Source organism: Eschrichtius robustus, chromosome X (assembly GCF_028021215.1).
Source record: "Eschrichtius robustus isolate mEscRob2 chromosome X, mEscRob2.pri, whole genome shotgun sequence".
Taxonomy (NCBI): domain Eukaryota; kingdom Metazoa; phylum Chordata; class Mammalia; order Artiodactyla; family Eschrichtiidae; genus Eschrichtius; species Eschrichtius robustus.
Window position 1 is genome coordinate 120,809,017 of NC_090845.1, and position 11,653 is coordinate 120,820,669.

Sequence of the window (11,653 nt, forward strand, 5' to 3'; positions counted from 1 at the left end):
ATCCACCAGAACGCAGGCACTAGCCCCCTCCACTAGGAGGCCTACACAACCCACTGAACCAACCTTAGCCACTGGGGACAGACACCAAAAACAACGGGAACTACGAACCTGCAGCCTGCGAAAAGGAGACACCAAACAGTAAGTTAAGCAAACTGAGAAGACAGAAAAACACACAGCAGATGAAGGAGCAAGGTAAAAACCCACCAGACCTAACAAATGAAGAGGAAATAGGCAGTCTACCTGAAAAAGAATTCAGAATAATGATAGTAAAGATGATCCAAAATCCTGGAAATAGAATAGAGAAAATACAAGAAATGTTTAACAAGGACCTAGAAGAACTAAAGAGCAAACAGACAACGATGAACAACACAATAAAAGAATTTAAAAATTCTCTAGAAGGAATCAATAGCAGAATAACTGAGGCAGAAGAACGGATAAGTGACCTGGAAGATAAAACAGTGGAAATAACTACTGCAGAGCAGAATAAAGAAAAAAGAATGAAAAGAACTGAGGACACTCTCAGAGACCTCTGGGACAATATTAAATGCACCAACATTCGAATTATAGGGGTCCAAGAAGAAGAGAAAAAGAAAGGGACTGAGAAAATATTTGAAGACATTATAGTTGAAAACTTCCCTAATATGGGAAAGGAAATAGTTAATAAGTCCAGGAAGCACAGAGAGTCCCATACAGGACAAATCCAAGGAGAAACACGCCAAGACACATATTAATCAAACTATCGAAAATTAAATACAAAGAAAACATATTCAAAGCAGAAAGGGAAAAACAACAAATAACACACAAGGGAATCCCCATAAGGTTAACAGCTGACCTTTCAGCAGAAACTCTGCAAGCCAGAAGGGAGTGGCAGGATATATTTAAAGTGATGAAGGAGAAAAACCTACAACCAAGATTACTCTACCCAGCAAGGATCTCATTCAGATTTGATGGAGAAATTAAAACCTTTACAGACAAGCAAAAGCTAAGAGAATTCAGCAACACCAAACCAGCTTTACAACAAATGCTAAAGGAACTTCTCTAGGCAGGAAACACAAGAGAAGGAAAAGACCTACAATAACAAACCCAAAACAATTAAGAAAATGGGAATAGGAACATACATATCGATAATTACCTTAAATGTAAATGGATTAAATGCTCCCACCAAAAGACACAGACTGGCTGAATGGATACAAAAGCAAGATCCGTATATATGCTGTCTACAAGAGACCCACTTCAGACCTAGGGACACATACAGACTGAAAGTGAGGGGATGGAAAAAGATATTCCATGCAAATGGAAATCAAAGGAAAGCTGGAGTAGCAATCCTCATATCAGACAAAATAGACTTTAAAATAAAGACTATTACAAGAGACAAAGAAGGACATTACATAATGATGAAGGGATCGATCCAAGAAGAAGATATAACAATTGTAAATATTTATGCACCCAACATAGGAGCACCTCAATACATAAGGCAAATACTAACAGCCATAAAAGGGGAAATCGACAGCAACACAATCATAGTAGGGGACTTTAAAACCCCACTTTCACCAATGGACAGATCATCCAAAATGAAAATAAATAAGGAAACACAAGCTTTAAATGATACATTAAACAAGATGGACTTAATTGATATTTATAGGACATTCCATCCAAAAACAACAGAATACACATTCTTCTCAAGTGCTCATGGAACATTCTCCAGGATAGATCATATCTTGGGTCACAAATCAAGCCTTGGTAAATTTAAGAAAATTGAAATCATATCAAGTATCTTTTCCGACCACAGCGCTATGAGACTAGGTATCACTTACTGGAAAAAATCTGTAAAAAATACAAACACATGGAGGCTAAACAATACACCACTTAATAACCAAGAGATCACTGAAGAAATCAAAGAGGAAATCAAAAAATACCTAGAAACAAATGACAATGAAAACACAATGACCCAAAACCTATGGGATGCAGCAAAAGCAGTTCTAAGAGGGAAGTTTATAGCAATACAACCCTACATTAAGAAACAAGAAACATCTCAAATAAACAACCTAAACTTACACCTAAAGCAATTAGAGAAAGAAGAACAAAAAAAAAACCAAAGTTAGCTGAAGGAAAGAAATCATAAAATCAGATCAGAAATAAATGAAAAAGAAATGAAGGAAACAATAGCAAAGATCAATAAAACTGAAAGCTGGTTCTTTGACAAGATAAACAAAATTGATAAACCACTAGCCACACTCATCAAGAAAAAAAGGGAGAAGACTCAAATCAATAGAATTGGAAATGAAAAAGGAGAAGTAACAACTGACACTGCAGAAATACAAAGGATCATGAGAGATTACTACAAGCAACTCTATGCCAATAAAATGGACAACCTGGAAGAAATGGACAAATTCTTAGAAATGCACAACGTGCCGAGACTGAACCAGGAAGAAATACAAAATATGAACAGACCAATCTCAAGCCCTGAAATTGAAACTGTGATTAAAAATCTTCCAACAAACAAAAGCCCAGGACCAGATGGCTTCACAGGCGAAGTCTATCAAACATTTAGAGAAGAGCTAACACCTATCCTTCTCAAACAACTCTTCCAAAATATTGCAGAGGGAGGAACACTCCCCAACTCGTTATACGAGGCCACCATCACCCTGATACCAAAACCAGACAAAGGTGTCACAAAGAAAGAAAACTACAGGCCAATATCACTGATGAACATAGATGCAAAAATCCTCAACAAAATACTAGCAAACAGAATGCAACAGCACATTAAAATGATCATACACCATGATCAAGTGGGGTTTATTCCAGGAATGCAAGGATTCTTCAATATACGCAAATCAATCAACGTGATACACCATATTAACAAATTGAAGGAGAAAAACTATATGATCATCTCAATGGATGCAGAGAAAGCTTTCGACAAAATTCAACACCCATTTATGATAAAAGCCCTGCAGAAAGTAGGCATAGAGGGAACTTTCCTCAACATAATAAAGGCCATATATGACAAACCCACAGCCATCATCGTTCTCAATGGTGAAAAACTGAAACCATTTCCACTAAGATCAGGAGCAAGACAAGGTTGCCACTCTCACCACTATTATTCAACATAGTTTTGGAAGTTTTAGCCACAGCAATCAGAGAAGAAAAAGAAATAAAAGGAATCCAGATAGGAAAAGAAGAAGTAAAACTGTCACTGTTTGCAGATGACACGATACTATACATAGAGAATCCTAACGATGCTACCAGAAAACTACTAGAGCTAATCAATGAATCTGGTAAAGTAGCAGGATACAAAATTAATGCACAGAAATCTCTTGCATTTCTATACACTAATGACGAAAAATCTGAAAGTGAAATTAAGAAAACACTCCCATTTACCACTGCAACGAAAAGAATAAAATATCTAGGAATAAACCTACCTAAGGAGACAAAAGACCTGTATGCAGAAAATTATAAGACACTGATGAAAGAAATTAAAGATGATACAAATAGATGGAGAGATATACCATGTTCTTGGATTGGAAGAATCAACATTGTAAAAATGACTCTACTACCCAAAGCAATCTACAGATTCAATGCAATATCTATCAGACTACCACTGGCATTTTTCACAGAACTAGAACAAAAAAATTTCACAATTTGTATGGAAACACAAAAGACCCCGAATAGCCAAAGCTATCTTGAGAATGAAAAATGGAGCTGGAGGAATCAGGTTCCCTGACTTCAGACTATACTACAAAGCTACAGTAATCAAGACAGTATGGTACTGGCACAAAAACAGAAATATAGATCATTGGAACAGGATAGAAAGCCCAGAGATAAACCCATGCACATATGGTCACCTTATCTTTGATAAAGGAGGCAAAAGTATACAGTGGAGAAAAGACAGCCTCTTCAATAAGTGGTGCTGGGAAAACTGGACAGCTACATGTAAAAGAATGAAATTAGAACACTTCCTAACACCATACACAAAAATAACTCAAAATGGATTAAAGACCTAAATGTAAGGCCAGACACTATAAAACTCTTAGAGGAAAACATAGGCAGAACACTCTATGACATAAATCACAGCAAGATCCTTTTTGACCCACCTCCTAGGGAAATGGAAATAAAAACAAAAATAAACAAATGGGACCTAATGAAACTTCAAAGCTTTTGCACAGCAAAGGAAACTATAAACAAAATGAAAAGACAACCCTCAGAATGGGAGAAAATATTTGCAAATGAAGCAACTGACAAAGGATTAATCTCCAAGATTTACAAACAGCTCATGCAGCTCAATATCAAAAAAACAAACAATGCAATCCAAAAATGGGCAGAAGATCTAAATAGACATTTCTCCAAAGAAGATAAACAGACTGCCAACAAACACATGAAAGAATGCTCAACATCATTAATCATTAGAGAAATGGAAATCAAAACTACAATGAGATATCATCTCACACCGGTCAGAATGGCCATCATCAAAAAATCTACAAACAATAAATGCTGGAGAGGGTGTGGAGAAAAGGGAACCCTCTTGCACTGTTGGTGGGAATGTAAATTGATACAGCCACTATGGACAACAGTATGGAGGTTCCTTAAAAAACTAAAATAGAACTACCATATGACCCAGCAATCCCACCGCTGGGCATATACCCTGAGAAAACCATAATTCAAAAAGAGTCATGTACCAAAATGTTCATTGCAGCTCTATTTACAATAGCCAGGACATGGAAGCAACCTAAGTGTCCATCGACAGATGAATGGATAAAGAAGATGTGGCACATATATACAATGGAATATTACTCAGCCATAAAAAGAAATGAAATTGAGTTACTTGTAGTGAGGTGGATGGACCTAGAGTCTGTCATACAGAGTGAAGTAAGTCAGAAAGAGAAAAACAAATACCATATGCTAACACATATATATGGAATCTAAGGGGGAAAAAAAGTCATGAAGAACCTAGTGGCAAGACGGGAATAAAGACACAGACCTACTAGAGAATGGACTTGAGGATATGGGGAGGGGGAAGGGTAAGCTGTGACAAAGTGAGAGAGTGGCATGGGCATATATACACTACCAAACGTAAAATAGATAGCTAGTGGGAAGCAGCCGCATAGCACAGGGAGATCAGCTCGGTGATTCATGACCACCTAGCGGGGTGGGATAGGGAGGGTGGGAGGGAGGGAGACGCAAGAGGGAAGAGATATGAGAACATATGTATATGTATAACTGATTCACTTTGTTGTAAAGCAGAAACTAACAGACCATTGTAAAGCAATTATACTCCAATAAAGATGTTAAAAAAAAAAAGACACAGATAGTCAAGGTGATAGAAAACAATGTCTAATCACATTTTGTCTAATGGATGAAGAAATTCATTTTAAATATAAAGATTCAGATAGGCTAAAAGTGAAGGTATGGAAAAAATATACCACATTAACAATAATCAAAAGAAAGCTGTTATAGCTATATTAATTTCACAGAAGCAGACTTTAGGACAAGGGAAATCATCAGGGATACAGAGGGGCACAACATAATGAAAAAGAAGTCAATTTTCCAAGAAGATACAGAAATGTTAAATGCATATGCAACTAAAAACAAAGTGTCAGAATATGTGAAGCAAAATCTGATAGAGATGAAAGGAGAAATAGACAAATCCGCTATTACATTTGGAGAGTTCAATACCACTCTGTCAGTAATTGATAGATCAAACAGGTAGAAAATCAGTAGGTGACCTGAACAGCACTATCAATCAACTTGATCTACTTGACATTTATAAAATACTCCATCCAACAATAGAATACATATTACTCTCAAGTGACATAAAACATTTATCAAGATAGGACAAATTCAAAACCATTAAACATACCTAAAAGAATTGAAATTATACAAAGTTTGTTCACAAACCACAATGGAATTAAACTGAAAATCAGTAACAAGAAGGTAGTTAGAGTATCCCCGAAATATTTGGAAATGAAATAACATACTTCTAAATAATTTGTAGGTTAAAGAAAAAAAGCCCAAAGAGAGATTGAAAATATATTTTTTAATCTAAATGAAAATGTGTTTAACAAAATTCTAAAGAAAGCAGAGAGAAAAATAGAGTAAAAAATCAGTGAAATTGAAAACAGGAAAACAATAGAGAAAATCAAGGAAACCCAAAGTTGGTTCTTTGGAAAGATCAATAAAATTAATAAGCTTCTAGTTAGGCTAACCAAGAGAAAAGAAGACAGAATTACAAATATCAGAAATGAAATAGGAATCATCACTTCGGATCCCATGGACATTAAAAGGAAAATAATGAAATACATGAATATGTATACTACACTTGGCAAAGCTGTCCTTCAGAAATGAAGAAGCAATACAGACTTTCTCAGACAAAAAAAGTTGAGCGAGTTCATCACCACTAGACCTGCCTTACAAGAAATACTAAAGGGAGTTCTTCGAGTTGAAATGATATAATCATGTATACAGAAAACCCTAAAACCTCAACAACAGGAACAACAACAACCAAACTGTTTCAATAATAAGCAAATTCAGTAAAGTTGTGCCACAATGACAAGCTTGGGATGCTGTCTTCCACCCTTGGTTTGATATGGACAGATTCGGGTCCAGAGAGGGAGAAGGCCAACTCAGTGCCAGGAGTCAAGGTGATGATCCTGAGGGAGGACGAAGAACTCCCGCCACAGAAGTAACTAGTCCCCAGGCCCATCCTACCCCAGCTGTTAGCCCTGGGAGGCCTTGGGGCACTATGGCCAGATGTGGCAGACCCTGACTTCCACCAGGAGAGGGGATACATCTACAGGGAGGTGAAGGCTTTGATCTGAGGGGGAGCACTCAGGTCGGCCAAGGGAGGACTCCCAGGCCTTGCCAGGCATGAAGGTGAGGGCCCTTATGGAGGGCTGAATTATCCGCCCACCCGTACAGAGGGGCCCCACAGAAACGCACCCAAGGCCCCAAGCAGGAGTGTCAGGAACAGGTGCCACCCCCTCTTCATTTCTGAGGTGGACATCTCGGGAGGGAAGGGCCTTGTGAAGGCAGCAGGTGCAGGCCTTCTGGAGGATGAGGGTGACCCAACCCAGAACACACAGGTAGCCACGCAGACCACCCCCCCACCCCTGCGGTAAGCTCTTGCGGACCCCACACAGGCCTGTCAGGTGGAGGCCCCGCCTCCCTCCCGTCTTGGGGAGGGAAGGCTCCTGATCTGAGGGGTGAGGCCCCATGGGGACCAAGGCAGGGCGCTCACGCAGCGCAGGAGTCAAAAGGAGGCCTGAGGGGTTTTCCCAGCAGGTTTCCTCTGAGGGGCAACAGAGGAACGAGCCCAGGCCCCGCTGGGCGGCAAGGCGAGGGTCCACAGGGAGGAGAGCGGCCCTCTCAGCTGCCCTAGACGGGCCCCTCCGGCCCGCTCTAACCCTGCCGTCCTCCTCGAGGCCCCGGGCAGGGGGCCCGGATGTGAGGTGCCTGACTTCCGGCCGGGGGCTGAGGGAACGAGGCGTTGTCGGTTGGGGCCGGTTGGGGCCGGTTGAGGCCGGTGGCGCGGACTTGGGTGGGCGGAGGCAGAGGCCCTAGCCAGCCGGCGCGGAGGTGAGGACTGGGAGGAAGGCCCGAGGGCCGCTCTCCGCATTCCCCTGCCCGCCCTGCGCGGTGCCCCGGGCAGCCCAGGCCGGGCCTCGGAGGTGTTCTCCCTGGGCCTCCGTGTCAGGAGCGTCGGGGCCCGGGGCCCTGTCCGTCGGGGCTGGACTCAGGTCAGAAAAGGGGGGGTCCCGGCCCTGCCGGCTGTTAAGGGGGACCCTCGTGGAGGGCCGAGGGGGCCTCGCAGTCCGCACCGGGGGCCCGCGGGCGCCCGCCCCGCCCGGCTGGCTGTCCGCCCTGAGCCGACTCGGGCGGGGCTGTGGGCCGCGGGGCCCCTCTCCGTCTCCTGACGGCTCTGCCTGGCGCCCCGGGGCCGTGGTGGCCGTGGTGGCCGTGGGCTGAGGCGGCGGCCTCGGGTCAGAAGAAGGGAGGGGGGCGGGCCCCGTGGCGACTGCGTGGGAAGCCGTGAGGATGGACGAGGGCACCTTCCGCGGACGCGGAGCCCCTCGAGCCCCCCCCCCCCGGGAGGGCTCAGTGATGCCCCCTCGTTCCCTCAGGACGCCGTGGGGCTGGTCTCCGGGAGAGACGCCTTTGCCTGAGGGCCGACGGCAGCACCTTGACGGGGGACGGGAGCTCCCCCGCCACCGAAGAGATGGCGTTCAGCCCCTGCTGTCAGCTTGGGGGCCCCCGTCCCGTCAGGCAGAGGCGCCCCCGGCACTCCGTCCTTCCTTCCGCGCGCTCCCGGCAGCCGGGCCTGAGGGCTGCGCTCGGGCCACAGAAGGGAGAGGGCGGCCCTGTCGGCAGGAGAGGCGGGGGGCGGTGGGTGCCCTGCCACAGAGCCTGGCGGGACCTCCACAGGGACTCCCCCTGCTCCCCCCTGGCAGCCCGGGAAAGGCGGCCGGGCCGATCCTCCTTGCCTCCCCCGTTTCCACATCGGGGGTCTCAGGGCAGTGAGGGCCTCGGGCTGAAGGGCCCGCCAGGCGGGATGGCGAGGAGCTCCCGGTGGGCTGAGAGGACCGGGAGGCCCCGCGGGGACCTGCCCTTCTCTCCCCTCAGAGGCCCAGGCGGGCGCTCAGGCGCCGGTGCCGCCTCCATCCTCCTGGGCCCCTGCCCGGCGGCTCCCGGACATGGCGGCCTTCACCCGACGGAAGCCCCCGGAAGTCGGCATAAAGGAGGGTTTCGGGCCCCACGGGAATGGGTGTGGTCACCTCGGGAGCGCCGAGGGCGACCAGCAGGCCGGGACGCAGACGGGGCTGGGCAGACACGGCACCTCCCCCGCCGCCGGCCGCAGGGACTCCGCGGGCCTGTCGGGCAGAGACCCGGCCTCCCGCCCCGCCCGGTGGTCCCCGTGAGGTGGCCGCCGTGGTCTGGGGGGTTCACCCTCGGGTTCGCAGACGGAGGAGCCCCAGCCCTGCCGGGAGCGGAGGTGAGGACTCACGGGGTAGGACAGGGAGGCCCTTCAGCTGCGGAGAGACGGGCCTCTGGCCGCGTCCCACGCCCGCTGTCAACCCCGGGAGACCCCCAAGCAGGGCCGCTCCAGTCCCCTGCGCTCCCTTGTCCGGTCTCGGCGAGGCAGAGCCTGGGCCTCAGGGATGCAGTCTCAGGTCAGCTGAAGGGGCAGAACGCACTCCCCCCTGCTGCCCTCGCGGAGCCTCAGTGCAGCAGAGGCACGAGTCTCAGGCTCTGCCAGGAGCTAACTGGAAGGTGGGGGGCGGGGCGGACCCCCTGTGGAAGAGCAGATGGGGCCCGGCGCCTCCCTGCCCCTGCTGGCAGCCATGACGGGACACAGGGAGTGGTGGTCGAGTGTGGCGCCCCTTCACTTCCTCCTCCGCTGTCTCAGGAAGTGAGGCCTTGGTTTAAGGAGGGTGACCTCAGGTCAACAGAGGGAGGAGTCCCAGGCCTTAAGATAGGGACTGTGATGACCCGTGTATTCCAGGAGAGCAGGGTCTCCGGAGTTCGTCCAGCCCTTACTGTCACCCCAGGGAGGCCCTGGGCAGGCGTGGCCGAATGCGTGCCCTCCTCTTGGTCTCGGGAGTGTGAGCTTTGTTCTGAGAGTTCTGTCTCAGAGCAGCAGAGGGGTGGGTCGCGGGCCTGCCTGGCCGGGAGGAAGACGAGGACCCCGAGTGGGCACTGATGGGGCCGTCCACCCCAGAACGGTGGGAGCGTCCCAAAGTCCGGCCTTCCCCCTCCTGTCAGCGCTGGGGGTTGGGGGCAGGGTTGTGATTGCAGTCTGCAGCCTGAGGTGCCCCTCAGTTCCTCTTATAGGGACTCAAGTAACCCCGGGAGCGAGGCTCTTGGTCTGAGGCATGTGTCCTCGGGTCAGCAGAGCAGAGGAAGCCCAGGAAGGGCCGGGAGTCAGTCAAGGTGAGGACCCTGAATGTCGACCAGTGGGCCCCCCACACACACCAGAACAGAGGGGACACCACAGTGCCTGGCCTCGCACAGCCTACTGTCTTACCTGGAATCTGCAGGCTGAGCGGGCTGGTTACACCCTGAGGAGTTTCACAGGTCCTCCCACTGGTTCTTAGGGCACAGACCAGTCAGGAAGACAGGAGACCCCCCAGAGCACTGTCTAAGGGAAGACCTATTAAGATGGCCGTGGTCAGAGCTGACAAGGTTGAGTTTCTCACATTCTCTCCCGCAGATCAATTGGCCGCCATCAGCACGCCCTGCCCACACCCCTGCCTGCTGCCCCCAACACGCATCATCATGCTTCACAGTCAGAAGAGTCAGTGCGACGTGCTTGCAGTAGGCCTTCAGGCCGAGAAAGAGGCTCAGGGCCTGGTGGGCGCACAGGTTCCCGTAGCTGAGGAGGGGGAGGCCGCTGCCCCCTCACGCTCTCCTTCGATCCAGGGCACCGCAGAGGCTGTGCCTGCTGCTGGAGCGCAGAGCGTTCCCCAGAGTTCCCAGGCAGCCTGCGCCTCCTCCGTGGCCGTCGAAGCCACTCCATCGAGCAGATCAAATGAGGGCTCCCACAGCCAGGAAGAGGGCGTGAGCGCCTCCCAGGCTCCCGAGTTCCTGTTCCATGACGAGGTGAGCAAGAAGGTGGCTGAATTGGTGCAGTTCTTAAGTGTCAAGCATGTAAAAAAGGAGCCCATCACGAAGGCAGAAATGCTGAGGAGTATCGTCAAAGAGCACAAGGACCACTTCCCTGAGATCTTCCGCAAAGCCTGTGACTGCATGGAGATCGTCTTTGGCATTGAAGTGAAGGAAATGGACCCCACCAGCCACTCCTATGTGCTCGTGAAGATACTAGACCTCACCTACAACGGGATGCTGAGTGATGACCAGGGCATTCCCAAGACCGGCGTCCTGGTACTGATGCTGGGTGTGATCTTCATGCAGGGCAGCCGTGCTCCTGAGGAGAAAGTCTGGGAAGTGCTGAGTATTATTGGGGCGTATGTTGGGCAGAACAACCTCAGCTACAGGGAGACCAAGAAGCTCATCACCAAAGAGTTGGTGGAGGAAAAGTACCTGGAGCGCCAGCAGGTGCCCAACAGTGATCCTCCACAGTACGAATTCCTGTGGGGCCCGAGGGCCCACGCCGAAACCAGCAAGATGAAAGTCCTGGAGTTTTTTGCCAAGATCAACGAGATTGACCCCGCTGCGTTCTCACCCTGGTATGAGGAAGCTTTGAGAGATGAGAAAGAGAGAGCCCAGGCCAGAGCTGCCGCAGGGGATGATACTTCTGCCATGGCCAGTGGCAGCCCCAGTGTCATGCCCAGCAGCCTCTCCTGCCCTGAGTGAAGTCGGAGGAAGATTCTCCACTCTGTGTTTGAAGTCAAGGTTCTAAATAGTGGAGGGCTGAATTGCGGATTTTATCTTTTTTTTTCCTAAAGGTTTTTAGCTTTAGAGTCTAGGTTCGTGAATAACGTTGGTCACATATTTGTTGCTGTTTGTCAGGCTTTAGAATAAGAATTTTGCTAGTCTGTAAAACAAATTGGGAAATCTTTCCTCATGTTTTGTGATCTGGAACAGGATAACATGGCATTGGAATAGGAATTTCCTTAGAAACATGCAAGGGCCCAGGAATAAAATAGATGGGATCGAGAAGTAGAAGAAAAAAATGTAAAAGATGGTTATCCTAAGAATCCTG

The 11,653-nt window shown here is 48.3% G+C and overlaps 2 protein-coding genes across 2 annotated transcripts; one reads left to right on the forward strand and one right to left on the reverse strand.

Moving 5' to 3' along the window:
• Positions 1 to 7,550: 7,550 nt before the first annotated feature.
• On the reverse strand, positions 7,551 to 8,491 carry LOC137756441 (proline-rich protein 2-like). Its single transcript, XM_068532697.1, has 2 exons — positions 8,203 to 8,491; positions 7,551 to 8,152 (listed from the first exon to the last, which is right to left on the reverse strand). The coding sequence occupies exons 1-2, from the start codon at positions 8,489 to 8,491 to the stop codon at positions 7,551 to 7,553; spliced, it is 891 nt and encodes a 296-aa protein (XP_068388798.1).
• A 1,775-nt stretch (positions 8,492 to 10,266) lies between these two features.
• LOC137756442 (putative MAGE domain-containing protein MAGEA13P) lies at positions 10,267 to 11,304 on the forward strand. Its single transcript, XM_068532698.1, has one exon. It carries the CDS (start codon positions 10,267 to 10,269, stop codon positions 11,302 to 11,304), a length of 1,038 nt encoding a protein of 345 aa, XP_068388799.1.
• The last annotated feature ends 349 nt before the right edge of the window (positions 11,305 to 11,653 follow it).

What these genes read in the sequence shown, in the direction of transcription:
- LOC137756442 (XM_068532698.1), top strand. Translation starts at nt 10,267, where the DNA reads ATGCTTCACAGTCAGAAGAGTCAGTGCGACGTGCTTGCAGTAGGCCTT.
- LOC137756441 (XM_068532697.1), bottom strand. Translation starts at nt 8,491, where the DNA reads ATGTGGAAACGGGGGAGGCAAGGAGGATCGGCCCGGCCGCCTTTCCCG. An exon ending in GGCTGAACGCCATCTCTTCG is followed by an intron (nt 8,153 to 8,202) that starts GTGGCGGGGGAG and finishes GTCGGCCCTCAG; the next exon opens with GCAAAGGCGTCTCTCCCGGA.